The sequence below is a fragment of the Nicotiana tomentosiformis genome, chromosome 9 (genome assembly GCF_000390325.3).
Source record: "Nicotiana tomentosiformis chromosome 9, ASM39032v3, whole genome shotgun sequence".
Taxonomy (NCBI): Eukaryota; Viridiplantae; Streptophyta; class Magnoliopsida; order Solanales; family Solanaceae; genus Nicotiana; species Nicotiana tomentosiformis.
The window spans coordinates 33,416,787-33,438,849 of record NC_090820.1 but is presented as its reverse complement, the minus strand read 5'-3'; the positions used below and the strand labels follow the sequence as shown (position 1 = coordinate 33,438,849).

At 37.6% G+C, this 22,063-nt stretch overlaps 1 protein-coding gene across 2 annotated transcripts; it reads left to right on the top strand.

The window, feature by feature from the left end:
- Positions 1-915: 915 nt before the first annotated feature.
- LOC104113008 (sucrose nonfermenting 4-like protein) lies at positions 916-9,704 on the top strand. Of its 2 annotated transcripts, XM_009623072.4 has the most exons (13): positions 923-1,636; positions 1,751-1,835; positions 3,157-3,339; positions 3,949-4,083; positions 4,171-4,230; positions 4,736-4,825; positions 6,022-6,156; positions 7,045-7,189; positions 7,261-7,434; positions 7,669-7,732; positions 7,833-7,902; positions 9,060-9,174; positions 9,323-9,704. In XM_009623072.4, exons 1-13 carry the CDS (start codon positions 1,524-1,526, stop codon positions 9,412-9,414), a joined length of 1,461 nt encoding a protein of 486 aa, XP_009621367.1. In that variant the 5' UTR covers positions 923-1,523; the 3' UTR covers positions 9,415-9,704. The 2 variants fall into 2 exon arrangements, with proteins under 2 accessions (XP_009621368.1, XP_009621367.1); XM_009623073.4 differs by lacking the exon at positions 6,022-6,156 and having other exon boundaries at positions 916-1,636.
- Positions 9,705-22,063: the final 12,359 nt, after the last annotated feature.

Here is a 22,063-nt window from a genome sequence, read left to right as displayed (position 1 = left end):
TGTTGATTTTGTACATACATAGTAAAAAGTTGCCTTAAAGTGACTTTTGTAAAAGAGAGAAAAAAACAACTGATGATAGGATAATTGTAATCTAAAAAATCTTGTACTTATGAACAAAACAAGAAAGCTATTAAATAGTGAGTTTGGAGTTGTAATCTCCATCAAAGTAATATTCTTTATATATAGAGAGAGATAGATAATTTCAATTATATGGATAACTCATTTTCGTTGAGAAAAAATAATCTTTCAAAACATTGTAATTTTTACTGATTTATTTTTTCAATGAAAACAGAAAATTTTATGTTCAACAATTCGCTTTACACCATCATGACTGTAAACCTTACTCATTCAATTCTTTCGCTTTAAACCATCAAATGTAATTCTTACTCATTCAATTCCTTCGCTTTAAACCATCAACCGTAAATCTTATTCATTCAATTCCTTCGCTTTACACCGTGATAGTAATTCTTATTCATTCAATTTTTTGGTTTTATAACATCATAACTGTAATTGTTACTCATTCAATTCCTTCGCTTTACACCATCATGATAGTAATTTTTAAGCATTCAATTCTTTCGATTTACACAATCACGACAATTCTTTTCATCAAAACGAGAAATTTCATATTGATACTAACGATACGTTTTATGCCACCGTGATGCAAAAACAGTCGTTTGACCCAATCAACCATTGAAGTATATGGCTTTTCTATCATAATTTGACTCAATACCTCTCTTTCTCTACTTTTGGCTACCCTCCAAAGTCCAAATTAACCCAAGAAAAACCAAGAGCAACACTAGAAGTAATATTAGTTGAGTGTTCGGTTTTCAATTTGTCACTTTCGGGTCTGTACTTGCCCCGTTTCCGCTCCGTTTTCCTGCATCTCACAGTACTCGTACGTGTCGATTTATATTTTCTTTTTTCAATAGCGGAAAAAGAACATCTTCATTTTCAATTCAAGAAAAATTGGGAAAAATCCTCTGAAACAAAAAAAAAGAAAAAAAGAAGAAGGTCTCGGTTAGGGTTTTCTCCTATCTTTCTCTATAATTCTTCATTTCTCTGCATTTCCCTTTTTTAAACAAAATTTTAACTCAATTCTCCATTTTCACATTTCTAGGGTTTTCATTTCCGCTGATCGACTTCCCTTTCGTCCCAAAGATCGAAGCTTTTTCACCATTTTATCGTTCAATCATATTGGAAATTTTAAATTTCTGATTTTATTTGTCATTTCATCTATTAATTTGGGTATTTGCTTAAAATTCCTTTTGGTGTGTAAAGTTCTTAGCTTTTTCCTTTTCTTTACCTCTAGTGGGTATCTGTTATTTTATTTTCATTTAATTTGGGTCTTGCTGGTTAGTATTATTAAAGTTTGACGTTTTTTTCGTGTCACGAGTCAACCATAATTATTGTGTTTTTTTAATTTGTTTGTGCTGCATTCATCAGATTATATATAAATTCCAGCATTTTAGAATTTAGAGTAGTACAGTATCTGGGGTTGTGTTTTAATATAATTTGGAGAGTGAATGTATCCTGCTGGTATGGATTATGCACGGGACAGTGGCACAGCTCTGATTCCGACACGTTTTGTGTGGCCTTATGGGGGAAGAAGTGTTTGCTTGAGTGGCACATTTACTGGGTACTAACTTTAAGCTGGCGCAGTTCATTTCATTACTGTTTCTTGTCTTTTTTTTTGTCTCTCTGTGTGCGCGCCCGCCTAATATCTTGTGTTTCTTACGGATAATTTTCGAAGGTGGTCGCAATGGCCGATGACTCCTGTTGAAGGATGTCCAACTGTATTTCAGACTATTTGCAGCATACCACCTGGTTACCACCAGGTTTGTTTTGTATTATGGATTAATATTATAAAGTTACGTTTTTTATAGAAGTGATTTGAGCAAAAGATAGTACTATTAGTTTCAGTAGTTATATGCTTTGCTAGTGGATAGCAATCAATTGTGAATGTTATTCTTTTAATTAGTGAGTAGTTGGATAGCAGGACTAGTTTTCACATATTTGTCGATTGTCTAAGGCTGTCATGCTATCTATTGTGACAAATCATTTAGTTCTTGTAGATATCGACATGTGACCTAACTTCAATCTAGAGCAAATTAGAAAACACTTTCCCCGATTTTGGGATTTCTTAAGCCTTGCTGCTACTTGCCGAGACCATTAACCGCCTAGTCCAGTGCGTAAACTTGCTGATGAGCTACTTAGATGGTCATAAGATGTTTTATTTGACTTACTACAGCAAGTATGTGGGCCTGTCGTAGGATATTGGCTTTCATTGCTTGCTTTATTTAAGGATTGAAATTCTTTTCTGGTGTGGAAACTCCTGCCATCAAGTGAGAATAGAGATGTAATGGAAGGAAGCATCTGAGTGGGTGCTGGAGGGGGATGCTAGTAGGCCGTCTTTTGTGTGTGTGGGAGGGGGGGGGTAAGTACGCCATTATATTCATCTAAACCAACGCCAAGGAGCAGGGTATTCTAGATCATGCATATTCATTAGGTTGCACCAAATTGCTAAAAGATACAAGCTTTTGTATGTAAGTCCATACTGCGGCGGCCTTACTTTAAAGATGATTCATGTCCTTCCTCATTGCCAAAAGGCAAGCTGCTATTGCTAGCCAAGCACTCCTACGGTCCTTACTCATTTTATTCCTAGACCAGCATGAAAGCATTTCCTTTGCTGGTGTTGGCATCATCCTTATTTTAGTCTGTATAAATTCAAAAACAGACACCTGAGCTGCCTGGCAGATGGTTAATTAGTTCTTCTAGACAACTGTAGTAGACAGAGAGTTCATACTCAGCTGTGACTGTTCAGTTTAAAGGCTTGCCAAAACTTTGGTTTCAGAATTAAGAAAAACAAGAAAGAGCCTTTTATAAGTGTGAGGTCTTGCCAGCATTTCCCATGCACTTTCTCTTTCATGACGAGAGAAATATGGGACGGCCTTCGGAAGTCATGCATCTTACCTGTGTCTCAGATCTGGGAGTCATTTTTATCTGTGTCATGATTTTGAGTTTTAATATCATTTGCCTTTTCTTGATGCAGCACTAATTTTTTATTTTTTTTTTTGCTTTTCTTCCTCATTAGATTTGGCATTTCAGCTTCCTTAGATGAACTGATAAAGGATTTCTGGTTACATACTTTACTTGCAGTACAAGTTCATTGTTGATGGTGAATGGCGACATGATGAGAACCAACCTTTTGTGAGTGGAAGCTATGGAACAGTTAATACTGTCCTCTTGGCTAGAGAATCGGACTACCTTCCAGCAGTACTAACTCCACGAATACCTCCTAGTTCTAGCATGGATGTGGATAGTCAGGCTTTTCAGCGCTTGGTAAGAGAATGCTCTACTCATGCAAATTTCTGAACATTGCAAGTCGTTCATGAATGCTTAGGATATTGAAACTTTCTTAGTGTATCTATTATCATTTTAATGGATTTCTCCATCACACTGTATGCACTATTCTGTACCTGGAGCTGAGGATTTATGCTTTTGTATGTATATATTCTTTTGGTGCATCAGCCGTCATTCGTCATCAATAGTTAACTTCTACTTGTCCAGTTTTTTTGAAGAGGTTAGACATGAAGCCTCCATATTAACTGTATAGTTTATGTTTATTCCTTGCTGAACCAGCTCATTTGTGGTATGAGGGTGTCAACAAGATGGTTATCAGAATCTTCTTTTCTAGCCCCTTGTTTTCTGAAGCGGGATGACTTGATGACATTTTTAAGAACCTCTGAATCTATTTGTGAGACACCAGTCACTTTGGTCCACTAATTAAATGCTAAAACAAGTGATCTTGAAGCATCTGGTGTTCAACCATTATTGCCTATGTGACTTCTTTACTCCCTTCTTAACATATTCTCTTATATCCTCTAGAGGGGGAGCTAGTGACTCTGCCTTTTGACTTGTTAAAAATCTTTTCGCTTATATTTGTTGTAGGTAAGAGTGTCAGATGGTGCTTTGCCAGATGATGCTTCCAGGATATCACAGACTGATTTAGATATTTCCCGTCACCGTATATCTGCAGTCCTATCAACACATACAGCTTATGAGTTGCTTCCAGGGTCAAGCAAGGTTTGATTTATTTATCCTATATTTTGTCTAGGTGATGTGATGGGTATGAGTGTTTTGTTGCCTTTCCTGATTAGGCCTATTTTTCAGGTCATTGCTTTGGATGTTGACTTACCCGTAAAGCAAGCATTTCATATTCTTCATGAGCAGGTATATCTTCTATCGTGCTAGATGTCCTGTTTGTATCATGATGTGTATGGTACTTTCAGACTTTGTCACATTTGAGAACTGTTCTTCCGTTGGGTCCAGCCTTGAAGCCTCATTTCCATTTAAAAGAGAAAAGGCAGTATGGTCATTGAACTGAATTGTGTGGATGCCAGAACATTCCAAATATGCTTAATCTAGTGCTAAGCACCTTCTGATTCTCTTATAGAATCATATTTTGTAATTTGTGATTTCTCATGCATTATTTGTATGAGCCTTGTCCATTTACTAGAATTGGGAATAGATGACTTGTTAATTAATACTTCTGCTTTCTCTGCAGCTGTACTCAGTTTATTAGCATACTTTGAAAATAAGAATGCACATTGCCCTATTCACTAAAAATAAAAATAAAAAGATTAGGCTTTGCCTTCTCCATTATGCTGTTTATACTTCTAGATATTCTCTTCCTGAAAATCTTGTAAGATCTGTTTCTGAGCTGTATTATTTTCAGGGTATTCCTATGGCTCCTTTATGGGATTTCAGCAGGGCACAATTTGTTGGAGTCCTTAGCGCTTTGGATTTTATTTTAATCATGAGAGAGGTACACAGAGCTCTTTGCAAGTTTTAGTTATGTCTTTTTTTTGGGACAACCATGGTGTCCAGGGCAGCTTGCACGCACCTTGGCTAAAGTTTTGGTTATGTCTTTTAACTGACAAATTCCTTTAGCACTAATATGCTGCTATCAGTATTTATATTTCTTCCAACATCTTGTACGGCTTCTAATTGTTATGAATTGAGGGATGCTGGTCCCCTTTTTTTTGGGCTTACAATGTGGTCTGGCTTGTTCCCTTTGTGGTTCTATACTTCTGTTACTGCTTTGGAGGTGCCCTTGTATCTGTCTTATCTATAGACATGCTGAAGGTGAAGTACGTGTAAAGTGACATTTGAAGGTAGCCCTCTGGTTTGATTTTATGCTTGCTTCCTATCATAACATGATCCAGTATGCATTTTGGATATACCAATGCTTTTATTTGATTTATGTATGTTTGAGCAGCTTTGGATTTGTCTCCCATCTATATTGTTTCAAAACTGTACAGAAATAATTTTTCCCTCTCTTTAAGCTGAAAAACCTGCACCATGTAGGAACTTGACCACCTCCAAGCTAAGAAAGGTGGAAATTTTCAAAAAAGAAATAGATTATACCAAAAGTTTTATTTGATAACTAGGCAAATGTTGTAATTATGCCATTTTGGTAATCTAGCCAAATTACTTAACACTTGACTTAGTATCTTTGTACCTATGCTGTTATTTCTTGTGAGTTCTATGTTGAAAGTTTCCCTTGTTGACATAATGTGCCCTTGCATTCCATCAAAATGTGGGTTTATGGGGTGGGATCCAGCTAAATTTATGTATTTTTTGTTTTCCCTAACGGCTGTGGTCTTATGGTCATGCTTCATTTCAAAATCAACGATCAGTTAGTTGAAATCAGCTGGTAGGTTTATGGGGGCATTCATTTCGTCTTCTGGCTGATTGCCATTTTCATGGTTAATCTTTTATGTCACCATGCCATGATACATCTAGTGCTAACTTGCTACTTGAAGTTGTAGAATTTCTTGCAATTTTGCCATTTTAGTTATAGTTTCATAATGTTGTTAATAGTGAATCCTTCATGCAACACATTGTGAGAATCTAGGGTGCATTTGCCCTAATTAGTATGTTTCTGAGAAAGACATTCGGATGTTTTACTCTTTGCTCTAGTAAGTGATGGATTTAAAAAAAAACCGTGGCCTATTGCAGCTTGGGAATCATGGTTCCAATCTGACGGAGGAAGAGCTTGAGACACATACTATATCTGCATGGAAAGAGGCAAAATCTTACTTAAGCAGACAAGCCAATGAGCATGGTAAATCAGTTCCCCGACGACTTGTCTGGGTGAGTTGATTTGCCCTGCTTGAAAATGTCAGTGTGCATAGTGCAGATTTGACCTTATCCTTTCGCGTTGCAATTGTGATGGATATTTTTGGTTATTGTTAAACACTTAAAATCCCCATTTACATTCTCTAGCACTTTGCTGCAGTATTGCTATCCATATCTGTAACTTACAGATTTTGGTTGAAGGAAATCTTCAAGCATTTGAACCATGCTTATTTGTAATAGATAGGATAAAATTGAGGGTGGATAGCCTGGAGAATAAGATCCTGCTCTTTTATGGTTCTCTAAGAGTAGATAATAAGACTAATATAGTTTATATCGACTTGTTATTGTATCCTATACCTTGGAATCAATCATGAGTTTGATGATTGAAAATGAAAATGATGAAGGCCTACTAAGATCATCGCAATTTTGCTGCTATGAATTGCACATTTTTTCTATTTTGTAGGAGAGAATAGCATTCCCTGTGCCTATTTAGTCATTGCTGATGCACTGTATTAATGTGAGATCAGTTGATTAAATTTGTTTAGTTGCATCTGGCTATTATGGCACTTTTCTTGCTAAAGATGCCCATACTTTTTTCTTTTACTTCTGTTAGTCATCTGTTTTTTTATAAGGTAGGTTAAATTTTATTGAAAGAAGTATCAAGGAGGTACAGAAAAGTACAACAAAGAGAATCTGGGATAGCTGTTACAATAATCAGCTCAGCGTATCCAAGACCTCCAAATACTGAAATAAGTTTTCAGCTACACTTTCCTTACACCAAAAGTATAAAACATTGTTAGTCTTATGTCCTGATTCATGAATCACAGACTTCTGTTGTGTATTTAGGACCTATTGCTAGTCATTTACTTCTTTTACATGGCTTGATTTCACTATGCAATGCAGGCAGGGCCAGATGACAACTTGAAGAATGTAGCATTGGAAATTTTGCAAAATGGGGTGGCTACAATACCTATAATTCATTCACCAGCTCAGGATGGATCATATCCTCAGCTATTATATCTTGCTTCTCTTTCTGAGATACTAAAACGTGAGTTTTAAATTTTTCTTGGGTGTTCACTGACTCTTGGTATCGTGGCTCACAACTTTGTTAATTTTCAGATATTTGCAGGTATTTCAAGCATTCTCCAGAATCTTTACCAATTCTTCAGTTGCCAATTGGTGCAATTCCTTTGGGCACATGGGTTCCAAAAATTGGAGAGCCAAATCGACAACCACTGGCAATGTTGAGGCCTACTGCCTCTCTAAATGCAGCATTGGATTTGTTAGTGCAAGGTTAATCTTTTCTCAGTCTTTTGGCTAAGATCATGTATAATAGCTAATTAATATACTTGCCCGCTAAAAAGTTTACTTCACACTGTTATTGCTGAAGAATGTGAATTCTCAATTTTTGGAATCTTAATGTTATTTGTCTCATGGTGATAAGTTTTGGCTAGTGATTCAATACACCGTCTGATCTCAGTTTTCACCTTACTGCATCTCTTATGTATGTTTTTGTTCCCTTTGCAGCTCAAGTTAGTGCAATTCCCATTGTTGATGATAATGACTCCCTATTGGATATATATTCCCGAAGGTTTATAAATGAATAGTTGTTTTGCCATACTTCACACTGGTAGATTTTGTAGTGTATGTAGACTTTCATTGGGTTAATTGGCTGAATCTATGGTTGGCAGTGATATTACAGCTTTGGCCAAGGACAAGATTTATACACACATAAGTCTTGAGGAAATGAGTATTCATCAGGTAGTGCCTTGAGCTCATGCAGTATTGATGTGTGTTTACATTTAAGTATATTTCTAGCTTCAATGGGTGTAGTTCAGTGGTATGACTGCTGTGCCTGGGCTTTTATTCCCTTCCTCTCACCTGCGGCTGAGCATTCCCTTTTCAGAAAGGTGGACTCTTAGTTTCTTCGAACAATTCTCAATGCAACTATGCCTCAGTCTCCAACTAGTTGGGTTGGCTGTATGAGATTCTCTGTATCCTAAAAGATTCACCGTGATTTGACTATTTATGCTGGCTGTTAACCTTCCACGGCCCTCCTCCTGAGATCGGCTTTGCTTTTCACGTACGCAGAGTTATTCTTCTCTCATTAAGTGATTCGCAAAAAAAACTAGAAAATCAGCACATGTATCTTGCATATTTGCTTGGATGGGTACAACTATATTTTGTGGATAAAAGGACAGCCCGGTGCACAAGGCATCCCGCGTTCACTCAGGTCCGGGGAAGGGCAGCACTCCAAGGGGTGTGATGTAGATAACCTACCCTAATGCAAGCATTAGTGGCTGCTTCCGCGGTTCGAACTCGTGACCACACGGAGACAATTTAACCATTGCTCCAAGACCCCTTCAACAACTATATTTTGTGGATAGTTTTATGAAAACTCGATCGAAGTTGGACGCCAGCAGTAATGAACTTTCTTGCCAGAATATATGTTGTGCATTTGGGTAACATAATAGTTGCTCGAGAGAGTCTTTAAACTTGTGGACATTTTAGCTAACAGGAAGAGGAGGGGGGGAGGGGGGTAACGGGGAGGTGTTGGTCAGAGTTTAGGTGGTCTATGCTGCTATAAGCTGTTAGCAACGCCTAACAGCTGGAATATTTTTCTTGGTGGAGTGTTTTCTTTTTTAAATCTATGGTTAATTTATAATTTTTTACCCATTCATTCAAAAAATATATATAGTACAGAAATCAATTCATTGTCAACTCTATAGTCGTTCATGTTTTGGCTCAAGGAAAAACATCTCTAATTAGTTTGTTTTGGTTAGATACAGGAACAATGCTGAGTTTATAATTTGCAGCTTATGTATGTAAACATACTTTTAGGTGCAGAGCTACATTGGTATATATACTCGAGATGTTTTTTCTGTTAATCTCCCTTTCATCTATATATGTTTTTGTAGGCGTTGCAGCTTGCAGAGGAACCATATGCATCGTATGGGTTGAGCAGTCAAAAATGTCACATGTGTTTACGTTCTGATCCATTGCATGAAGTGATGGAAAGATTGTCCAGACCTGGTTAAGCCTTTGTCCTCTTTTTTACTATGATACTACTGACTACAACACTCTTTTAAATCTCTTATCTGTTTAATCATAGTATTAAATCTTCTTTGGCCTGTGATCTTTTCATGTGTTATGGTAGTAACATGTTGCATATTGCTTGCAGGGGTCAGGCGACTTCTTGTTGTGGAAGCGGGAAGCAAACGTGTAGAAGGTATCATATCACTCAGTGACATTTTCAAGTTCTTGCTTGGCTAGCTGAAGCAAATAATTGACGGCAGATGCAATTTTGATGACGGCTGCCTTTATCTGTATTGCTCATAGCTCATGGCGCACCCCATTTTTTATGGGGATTTGAACCCGATTCTTTCGTGTATACAATTGATTGGCCTCAAAGTATAATGGCCTGGTCTTTTAGGATGTTAGGCTAAAAGAATGAGGCATGTAAATTTTCACAACTGTTTCCGTCCTTTCACAGTTACTAAAGGATTAAGATCAGCTGGCCATATTTTCCTTAATAAGTATTATTAGTCAGGTTATGTAGCCAATATACGTGTTGCAAACTGATAAGTACGGTAAAAATCATAGTACCTGTTAATAGTTTATCAAGCAGTTACTATGAAAAAAATGAAAGAAAGAACAGTGAGGAAGAAAGAGGTGTTTTAAAGTAATTATCTCTATTTCTATATTTGGCTGGCTTGGGGCTATTATTGTCCGAGTCGTGTGCTGGCCAAGAGTATGTATTGTGCATTCATTGTAAGTTTTGGCCAAGAGAAACAATGCCAATATAATTATAAGCTACCAAGCAAGCATCGAGATATGAAGCCAAACAAAGCATCTTGATCAGGAATAGTTTTAAAGAACAGAACCCTCTACAAATGTATGTGCCCACTTTGGTCCTTTAAAGGCATATTTTTCAGTTTGAGAGGTCATACTCTCCCATGGCAAGTAGGTGATGAAGAGCTAATTTTGGTTCTTGTACAGGTGCTTTCGATCCAACAATCTTTAGTGCCTCGAGTTGAGGCAAGAGAGCAAGATTAATTTCTAAGGCCATCTGCCCTCAAGTATGAAATTGTATCACTACAATAAGGCCACATATTTTCGGATATGTAAAGAAAATCATTCCAGGGAATCTCACGCCTAATATTCATATTCCAAACAGTGTCTACTGTCTAACATATTAGTACATCTAACTTGATTTCTCAATTCATTTCCGTTGCTCACTCTAACCTCTGAAGAAGTTGTTCCAATTCGTTTATATGAGATTTAAACGTGCAATAGTAGAAAGTTTACATTATAGAATGAATATATAGAAGGATTTTACTAAAATAAGCAATAGTTGGACGTGACTGTTCTTGGTATAATTAAAGAACTACTTCATTCTATATTGATGAATGATGCCTCTGCCTAAAACAGATTTTGTTTTTGCCTTTAAAGCATCTTCCCTTTTAAATTCTTTATTCTAGTATGTGAAAATTATAAATTACCAATCATAGATCAATTTTATATGGGACCTTAAAGTATTTGAAACAACAATCTTATATTTCAAATTGAGCATCAGTCTTACTAGGAAAGAAGCCCTATAACACACACAACCTTACAAGGAAAGAACCAAATAAATATTTAGAGAAAGAAAAAAATTATTAATCAAACAAATAGATTCCTGCTGAAATCATTCTTCATTTCTAATTATCGTGAAGTAGGAGAATTTGGATGAAATGAAGCTCCACCAACTAACATGAGTGTAGGCATGGGTCACTTTAGAGTCCGGAAGCAAAATGATGCAAAATTGGACTCAAGACACAAAAATATGTGGAAAAAAGGTTGATGACATTTTTATATAGTTACCCCGTTAAGGTATAGCGCATGAAATACATGCGCTATGCTTAGTATTTGCTGACCCATAATAATTGATGAGTATAGCACATGTATTATATGCACTATATGTACATCGCATATAATAAATGCGCTGTACTAACCAATTGCCATCCCCTCACATTGGATATTTGCTTACTTAAGGTCCAACATTCGTTCTTCAAAAAAATCATTCTGAAAAAATAATTCTTCAACATCCTTTGAATTACTTCATATTCATCAATATTTTTTGAATTTTGCTAGAATGTCTATAGAGCGAAAAATTATGGTTGCATCATATTGGGGTGGTGAGGTTGTGGTGAAGAATAACTCGGTACACTATAGTTGTTCTCCACATAGTATTGTTAAGTTACTACTCACATTGGAGTACGACATATTGATATCCTTGACTTGTAAAAGAATGAGTGTGAGTAAACGTTCGGTTAATAATAAGGTAATCGGAAGATATCTTTATTCTCTTACTCCGCAAGGGGTTGCTTGTTATGACGAGTTTAACATCGAAGGTGATGGAATTCTGCAAGATTTTTTGAGGACTCTGGATGAACACCGGGATGTTCTTGTGTTAAAAATGCTGAAAATGTAATTCAAGTATGAAGACGTCAACAATATTGATGTACCACAAAATATGGATAACATTCAATCATCTGGTGGTGTTTTTGGAGCATTTTTATCCGAACAGGTTCCGTATAAAAGAGTCTGGTCAAATCTAAACTTATCTTCACGCACGAATGAGGAGCGAGGACATAATTTCTCCCCAATGCAGCAGCATGGATGATCGCCAAGTTTACATAATCCACAAGCCGAGTGGTAAATTTTAATTTTTCTTATTGTAGTATAATTTTTTCTTTTACGTATCATATTCGTACTAACACTTATATCTTTCAAAGGGATTACCGGCCAAATATGAATTTTACAAGTTATAAACCAACTAACAGTTGGAATATACTTAATTTTGGAGGTTTGGATCATGCTGCTCCATCCGCGAGTCATCAACAACTCGATAATGTGTATCATGAGCTATCTATAGATTATGACTTGTAAGTTAAGAGATAAAGTTAATATATTATGTTATGATGACGTTGAGCAACTCATTATTTTATTGGTTGTGCAGTAAAAATAAGCAACATGACAGTCATGTCCTAACTTAGTTGCGCGATGACGATATATTGAATCGGGATATGGCAGGTGCACATATTGAGGAATATGACAGTGATTATGACAACAACGCTGATAAGTCTAGAGATGATACACCCTTCGCTGATGAGAGCGATGATGAGGAACTTCACAGATGAGAGTGAGAATGACGAGGGAGCATGATGCCACAACTGAGCATGCTCCGTATATGTAGACTCCACCTACTGTTAGACCCACAGTGTACGAGTTCCGTGTGCCCTTTCATTCAAGGGAGATTCCCTACCTTGATCACTTGCCCAATATGCCGGATATGAATGCTCTCACAAGGGATCTTGACGATATTCGTACAATAATGTGGGATGAATCTAGACCAACATAGCTTTGTAAGAATATACTTTTTGGTGACAAGTCGCGCCTTAGCATGGCGGTGCGCATTTTCAGCATAAAAAAATATTGTGAGATCGAGGTTGTTGAGTTATCTAAGCAAATATATAAGGTTGTTTGTCGTAGATGGGACCAAGGTTGTAAGTTGATGCTACATGCGAGAAAGTTAAAGATTAATATGTGGATCATGGGAAAATACATTGGCAAGCACACTTGTAATATGGACACATTCAATGGGAATCATTTTAACTTAAATATTGATTTAATTGCCCTTGTCTTGATTCCACACACTGAATCGTCTATAAGGTAAAAGGTGAAAGAGTGTATAAGATCAGTTGCGCAAGTATATGGGTGTACCATTACAAAAAAGGCATTTCTCGGGTGTAACGTGCGTTTGAGATGATTTATGATAATTTGGATAAGTTATTTGTGGCTCTATCGAGGTACATGGCTGGTTTGCAATACCTTAACCCCGGGACAATTGTTGAATGGAAGCACGATCGGAGTCCTAACTTACTAGAATACATATTTAGATATATGTTTTGGGCATTTAAACCATCCATTGATGGTTTTGTTCATTATCGGCCGGTAATCTCCATAGACGGCACACATGTATATGAAAAGTATGATATAAAGATATTGATTGTCGTTGCAATAGATGCTAATGGAAGCATATTTCCCCTTGCATTTGCTATTTGTGCCAAGTCTAAAGACTTGGACATGATTTTTAAACCATTTGAAGGAGCACGTTGTGAGACAACATTCAGGTATTTATCTAATATCTCATTGGCACGGTGGGATTTTAAGTTCTATTCGTACTTTGGATGCATGGAAGGAGTCGTACACCTACCACCGTTACTGTGTTAGGCACTTGAAGGCCAACTTCCAGCGGGCTCATCCGAATAAGAGCTTACATGATTTAATGTGGATGGCTACAACAGACCATCACGAGTATAAATTCAGAATGCGAATGGAATTAATTAGGTAGGAAGATGAAGGAACTTATCGTTGGTTGATGCAACATGAGCTTGATAAATATGGTTTGCATAAGGATGGTGGCAGAAGATGGGGAATTTTGACTACAAATATATCAGAGTCTTTCAACAGGTTGTTGAAGTCTGCCCGTGGATTGTCTGTCACTACCATGGAGCGGATGTCATTCAAGCAACTGGCGGAGAGGTTTATTGAAAGATTCTGCTGTGCATCGTCCTTGTTAGAAATGGGTGTTCAATTTATGTCACAATCGATGAAACGATTTGAGAAATATAGGAAACGGGCATAGTGACATATATATTTGTAATATTACAGCGATCGAAATATTTTTGAAGTTCGCACCGGTTTGCATCAAAACAACGGTAATAACACCCACACCATCAATGAATCCACGCGATTATGTTCATGTGGGAAATGATCGATTTATCACTTGCCATGCTCACATGCCATGAAGTGCTTTCAACATGCTAGGTTTACATTGACAAGGTATGTTGATAAATAATATAGTGTGGCTGAATACGCAAACACCTATAGTAACCACTTCCAACCAGTGGGTTCTAAGCATTAGTAGCCGCCAGAACCATTTAAAAGAGTTTGTAACAAGGATTTCGTGCGTCCCATGCAAGTGCAAAAAAGAACACGGATACAGAACCAAATGGATGTTAGTGATACCGTATATGCGCGTAAATGTGGTATATATATATATATATATATATATATATATATATATATATATATATATATATATATATATTTCCAAACAGGACACGATCGCCGTAAATGTCCTACAGTCGATTTGGGAAGCGTTGGCAATTCAACTCCTGGTGGAAGTTCATCCAATATTGGCAATTTTCAAGCATAAAATTAATTTTTTTAGCAGTATATTTAGTAGGAATAAGTGTCTGTAATGGTGTGTGCTTGCAATATTAATGAGATAAAATTATATTTTCAATAGTTTTAACTCTAATTGACACTTAGCATTGAATATTCAATAGAATACTTAAAAAAAATAAAGAAAAAACAATCATTTTCATTCTTCCTTATCGTCACTGTCGGCACTAATTCATCATTACTTTCGTCGGTCTCTTTATTGAAATTTTCTTCATCTTCTTCGTTACTGTCTTGTTCGCATCCGTCCGGACCGAGGGCATCATAATCTATGCCCCAGTTGACATACATTTCTCGTATTTCATCGATATCATCAATAAGACCACTGGTTTGATTTCTACAACAATATGACACTCCTATGTCCAACATCAGCGGTAGAAATTTTGGTAGTCCCTCCCACTTTACAACTGTTGGGAATATAGGATAATTAAGATCTCTATGTAATCTTTCATTCTCTAATAAAGCCCAATGCTGATCTTTTGTTCCTTGGAGATAGTTAAGATCATCCAGTGCATGATAAACGGCTAGTGTCTTTTTCATCTCTAAAATCTCCTTCAGCAAATGCTGAATAACGTCTAGTTCATCTTTGTGCGTGTTAGTTTGGAAAGTTGCAGATAATGCTTGTGGTACAACTAGCCCATGCCAATAACATAATACTTCATAATCACACTTTTTTGAGTATAGGGGAACACATTGTAGGTTTTCACCCCAAATTCGCATACCTTCAAGCTTTGTAGAATGCGCTTCCCCCTCAATAGTGTGTCCTGCAATTTTGAGTTTGATATGTATATTGATAGGCTTATTTTTCAAGGGACGTAAAATATCATACCACTTGTCATCCACCAAATCAGTATTGCAACCTAGCATATTTTTTTCAAGGAAGGGATCAATTGTGTTTTGACGTGTTCCATGTGGATCTTTTGAACTACCTTCACCCTTTTGCCTATTCTTAAACCACTTATTAAATGTAAGTGACATTTTTAAAACAGTTGTTTAAATGAATAACTAGAAATTCGGTTTAACCCAAGAAAAATCAAATAGGAGGTAGTTCAACATGACGCATGTGCAATATACGTTATCTTGTCTTATTGACCTGGAATAGCATGTACGCACTAATACCGTAAAGATTTCACTGTAAGTGAACCATGGCACATGAACAATATGTATTATGCAGTAGCTTAGTAAACAATACAAATTTAATGTGCGTCGTGTCTTGTCGACCTAAAAAAGCTTATACACACTTGTATCGTAAAATAATCCATTTTAAGTGAAACATAGCGCATGAACAATTTGTGTTATACAGTCAGACCTCTCTATAACAACATCTCTATATAACATCCATTCACCATAAAATCCAAGTTTTCTACAGAATCGATTTTTAAGTTATATTTTACCTCTCTATAACAGCTTTTTATCTTTAATAGCAACAACCATATTTATAGCAGAACGCTCTTTATAAAATTACTCCTCTATAACAGCTATATAGAATCTTTAAGATTATTAATAGTAATTTTAAAAATATGCACACAATATTTTCCATTGAACAAAGTTTATCTTGTATATGATATAAGATTTGAAGACTTGCACATGATATCCTTTTCATTGGACAATCCAAAAAATATTTAGATAGATGATTTAATTATTAAGCTCTTAGATTATCTTCAAGGGAAAGCTATATGATACCTTTTGCTGATAAATTTGGACACGCGCAACTTCAAACATTATATCGCTAGTAAGAGAATGAAATCTACGGACAATCTACAATTACAAAGTTCTTCCATCAATCTTAAAAAAAATATTTTTCTAGGTATCTTTAAAATGTGTGCGCCTTAGAGTTTAAATCTGTATACGTTTAGTTACGAATTTATTAATAATGTATTAGCTTTCTTTAATATTTAACTAGTAAAATATGCATATCTTTTGAGATTTTAAAATTTAATAATTTTCTTATATTTTATATGTAACATTAAAAAAGAAAAATAATTGATTTTTGGATATTTATTTTTATCTATAACAACAAAAAAATATTTAAACGTCAAATGTTGTTATAGGTGTATAATAGCCATTCACTATAAAAGCTAAAATATTTCGGAACAAACGAGGTTGTGATAGAGAGGGTTGACTGTACACCAGTTCAGAAAATAGTGTAAATTTAATGCGCGTCTTATCCTGTCGAACTAAAAAAAAGCATGTATGCACCTGTACCGTAATTATTCCATTCTTAGTGAAACATGGCTCATGAACAATATGCGTTATGCAACCTAAAATCACTCATTCTAACCTATAAAACCCCCGCGTATTTTACATTATTCATTGCGGATCATCATATCTTAACCAAACAAAGAATACTGTTTTCCATAAATTTTCAAGTTCAAGAAATAGGATATGCCTGGACGCAATGAGGTGCCTAGGTATTACTGTGGGAAACATGCGATTTTGAATCCAAGTTGGTCAACTTGCAATCTAAGGCACAAATGTTGGACGTGTAAATAAGTTGTGAGTTATTAATAATAAAATTTATGCTGGTTAATAGATTATTTATAACATCTTCATTAATATTCGTTTCTTATCATCACCATTTGTAGGACAAAAATCAATGTGGTTTTGCAGAATGGTACGATGAACCCATTAACGAGAAATACTATAAATCATATTTGTTAAACCTTTGGAATCGTACCGGGGAGTACGAAATACAGATTTGGAAACTCGAAGAATAACTTGCGGCAATGAAGAAGCAACTGAAAGAGGCAGAAGAAGAAAATAATCGGTTGCAAGAAAAATCTCAGTGGTTGAAGCAGAGAATAATGAGCGATAGTGACGAAATGAACACATGACTATCTTAAGTGTAGTGTTTATTTTATTTTTAGATTTCATGTATTATGTGCTTTTTATTGTATTTTAATGTATGTTAATCTGACATATTTTTTATGTTTTAGTATTAACCTCCTATTCAATAAGACTAAAACTAAAAACACAAAGCTTATAATGTAAAAACTTCAATAATATTAAAAAAATATTTAATGTCATATATACAAATCGAACTAAATATTAATGTGCCCCACAGTCTGTATGTTTTAGGGCATTGACTTGCCTGAGGCGCATACCATCCCGACCGGCTATGCTATCCGTATCATCCTCATCCAGTTACCACTTTATTTGAGGATGCACTGCAGCATGATCGTTTGGAAGGCTAACAGGATCAATAGAGGCATCCGTTGGGTCAGCAGTAAGCTACAAAATATTAGCGAATTTTAATATATGAGATATAGAATAGTAATATAATAGCTTAAAAAAATTTATAGTCAAACCATCATCTCAGCTGGCTCTTGAATTAGATCCTACGTCTCCGAAAATCGAGTATCACACGTTGTCATCTCCGTGATAGGTGATGGCAAAATCTTAAAAAAAATTAAACAAATTAGATATTACTGACTAATAATTAAGGTCAAATAAATTTAAAATAATGGTAATACAAACAAACCTGCGTCTGAGTGGGCACACAATGCTCTCGGGGAACTCCGAGGTGAACTGGACTAGATGAAGGTTGTGCCGTCTCCACCGGATGTGATGTCTCCATCTCTATGCCTGGAGGATCCTCAGCAACCCTCGATGCAAAGTCATAACTCAAACGTCTGCCACTATGCACATCTCGCACCGGACGATCCTCTACAACCCTCGATGAGCCTGGAACATCAAGATAATACTCATCCCTATCAAACGACGGAATATCGGTGCCCACGATCAGTAATGGAGCCGCCGGGGTAAATTGTGAAGTCCCCGGTAACAACAGTCTGAATGTAGGTATATCATCGCCAGCATCGTGTGCCTCACCAAAGTCACATGGCAGATCCTCACCAATATCCTCCACGGGTGTCTCAGTGCCCCCTTGCTGGGGACCCCGTCCTTGCCGACCACCACGACGACGTGGGCTACCCCTTTCTCTTTGGATACACCTGGCACATCTACCACGTGCTGGGGGCATGCCTGGCCCATGATGGTAATCCTCAGGCACTACATACGCATCATCAAAACCAAATCGCACATCCGCTCGGGCAGCTACCAATGTGGAAGCAGCAAGATCAGCAACCTGAAGACTCCAATCATAAAAAAAAGCACGCTCTATCGCCTACATACTGCTGCATCTGCAGATCTGCAGACCCATCTGGTAGAAACGGTATAAGCCAATAGACTGTATATCTATAACATATTAATTAAGGAAGGAGGTTAAGGAAATCTAACATGATAAGTAAGTATATCAAATAACGTAGCACTACCTCATGTCTCCCGGCATATGGAACATGCCGATCACCCTCCCGATGAACAGGATTATTGATCAGAGTGCGAGTAACATGATAATACCAAGCACGAAATCATGCTCACCGTCAATACGGTCATGTGGAGGGTATGGCAGAATCAGGCCCAGTCTGTGATCCCAGTCCTCTATCTGGGCCTCTAGCCAGGCCAAGTATGCATGGTCAACTGTCACGACCCAAAACCTAACCCATCGTGATGACGTCTATCATAATACTAGGCAAACTGACCTTTCCAAAATACTTTCAAAATTTAACATAAATGAATTAAGACATTTAAAATAACCGAAGTTTTTCATAAAAACAGGGGTAAAACCCAAATAAAACATAAGTGCGAAAATATAGTCCGACATCGGGGTGTCACTGAGTCATGAGCATCTAGATATCCAGTCTAATACAAACTGTGTCTAAGTATCAATACAGAAAAGAAAGAAAATATGGAAGGAGAGACAAGGTCTACGGACGTCGGCAGCTACCTCGTAGTCTCCGGTGCTCGATCGCGCACGAACTCAACGACCTCCATGATCAAACACACCTGGATCTGCACATGAAGTGCAGGGTGTAGCATGAGTACAACCAACTCAGCAAGTAACAGAAATAAAAATGGAACTGAGAAAGTAGTGATGAGCTATACAAATACAGTTCATTTTCAATAATTCCAGCAAAGAATAAACATGCTTTCAAATTCGGCAGTTCAAGTCAAATCAATTTATACAATTATAGTGCAGGAAATCCGGATATAGAATCTTTCAAAAATTTCACAACAATGACAATAGCAACTAAGTGCATCAACAATTGAAAAAGAAAGTACATCATCTCAGGGCAACAGTCACTCAACTCATCATCACAGCTCAATCACTCGGCTCTCAGCCCTCAGTACTCACACTCAATAGGTACCAGCGCTCACTGGGGTGTGTGCAGACTCTGGAGGGGCTCGGGCTCCTTCAGCCCAAGCTCTATATCGCTGTGGCGTGCGACCCGATCCCATATAAATAGCCATAAGGCTCGTTGCGGCATGTAACCCGATCCATATATATATACAGCCCTGAGGCTCATTGCGGCGTGCAACCCGATCCATATATACAACCTTAAGGCTCGTTGTGGCATGCAACCCGATCCATATACACACATATAGCTCACAGCTCAGCACTCAGGCCCTAACTCAGTCATCCACCTCTCTAGTCTCTCGGGCTCTCAGAAATCATAAAGATCAGCCCAAACAAAAATAACACAGTGTATCAACAAGAATCAAGAAGAGACTGAGATACGATACGCAAGTAAAACCATAACTGAGTACAAGACAACAATTAGAAAATATTTCAACAAGTACGCGACCTCTGCAGGTCCCAACAGTACCATCACATAGCCTAAGCATGATTTCTAATATGATTTGCAGTCAAATTTCTATAACACAGAGAGAAAAGGTAATTAACAATAGGCTATTCGACTTTACAGTCTCACGGGACGGACCAAGTCACAATCCCCCACGGTGCACGCCCACACGCTCGTCACCTAGCATGTGCGTAACCTCCAAAATAGTCACATCATACCAAAATCCGGGGTTTCATACCCTCAGGACCAGATTTAAAACTGTTACTTACCTCAATCCGCGCAAAATCCTACTCCACAATGCCTTTGTCCCTCGAATCAATCTCCAAATGCCCCGAATCTAGCCACAAGTAGTACGATATAATTAATATAGGCTAAAAGAATCAATTCCACAAGAAAAACACGAAACTATAAGCCAAAATCCGAAATAGGCTCAAATCGGCTCCCGGGCCCACGTCTCGAAATCCAACAAAAGTCACAAAATATGAACACCCATCCACTCACGAGTCTAACCATACAAGAATTACTCGAATCCAACCTCAAATCACCTTCGAAAACTCAAAATTTTAGCCAGTGAAGTTTCTACCATTTTCCCCCAAATTTACAACTCAAATCCCTAATTAGATAATGAAAATAGCAATAGATTCATGAAATATAGTCCAATCCGAGTTAGAATCACTTACCCCAACAATCTTCTTGAAGAAACCTCGAAATATCGCCTCACACCGAGCTCGCAAAGTCCCAAAATTGAAATGGAAATCAAACCCTCGAAATCCCATTTTCTGCCTAGTCCTTCCACATCTGCGAACACACTGTCGCACCTGCGGATATACCCACGCAGGTGCGAAAATGACTTAAAGGGCAGGGTACGTATTTGCGATGAAGGGGTCGCACCTACATGTGCGCGCCTGCGGACAATGGTCCGCTTCTGCGTTCACACCTCCAGCTCACTCTCCGCATCTGCGGAACTTCAAGTGCATCTGCGGGTTTGCAGATGCGGATATCCACTCACACTTGCGACCCCTGACCATCTCCTCAACCCCCGCTTCTGCGCTTGGCCTACCGCACGTGCGTGTCCGCACCTGCGGTTCCCCACTCGCAGGTGCGAAACACCAGAACACCAGAAACTGAGCAATTGCACAAGTCCAAATTTCGATCCGTTAAGCATCCGAAACACACCCGAGGCCCCCAGGACCTCAACCAAATATACTAAAAAGTCCTAAAACACCATACACACTTATTCGAGCCCTCAAAATACGTCAAACAACTACAAAAACACGAATTACACCCTGATTCAAGCCTAATAAACTTCTAAACTTTCAAATTCCACAAACGACGCCGAAACCTACCAAACTACGTACGATTGACCTCAAATTTTGCACACAAGTCATATTCAACATTATGGACCTACTCCAACTTCCAAAATCGGAATCCGACCCTGATATCAAAAAGTTAACCCCCCCGGTCAAATTTTCCAAAAATTTAACTTTCGCCATTTCAAGCCTAAATTAGCTACAGACCTCAAATTCACAATCCGGACACGCTCCTAAGTCCAAAATCACCCAACGGAGCTAACGGAACCGACGAAACTCTATTTCGGAGTCGTCTTCACACAATTCTGACTACGGTCAAAATCCTAAAACTTAAGCTTTTGTTTTAGGGACTAAGTGTCCCAAATCACTCTGAAACGAAAAACAAGTCCTCCCGGCAAGTCACATAAGTAGTAGCAGATACGGGAAAAATAGTAAATAGGGGATCGGGGCTAATACACTCAAAACGACCTGCCGGGTCATTACATCCTCTCCTTCTTAAAACAATCATTCATCCTCTAACATGCATAGAGACATACCTGAAGTGGTGAAAAGATGAGGATAACGGCTGCGCATATTATGCTCGGTCTCCCAAGTCGCCTCCTCGACCGGCTGACCCCTCCACTGAACCTTCACAGAAGCAATATTCTTGGACCTCAGCTTCTCAACATAAGATAAATCCTT

Coding starts and splice junctions, on each gene's coding strand:
- LOC104113008 (XM_009623072.4), top strand. CDS start 1,524: ATGTATCCTGCTGGTATGGATTATGCACGGGACAGTGGCACAGCTCTG. Junction 4,826..6,021: donor TTATTTTAATCATGAGAGAG/GTACACAGAGCT, acceptor GGCCTATTGCAG/CTTGGGAATCATGGTTCCAA. Junction 6,157..7,044: donor TTCCCCGACGACTTGTCTGG/GTGAGTTGATTT, acceptor TATGCAATGCAG/GCAGGGCCAGATGACAACTT.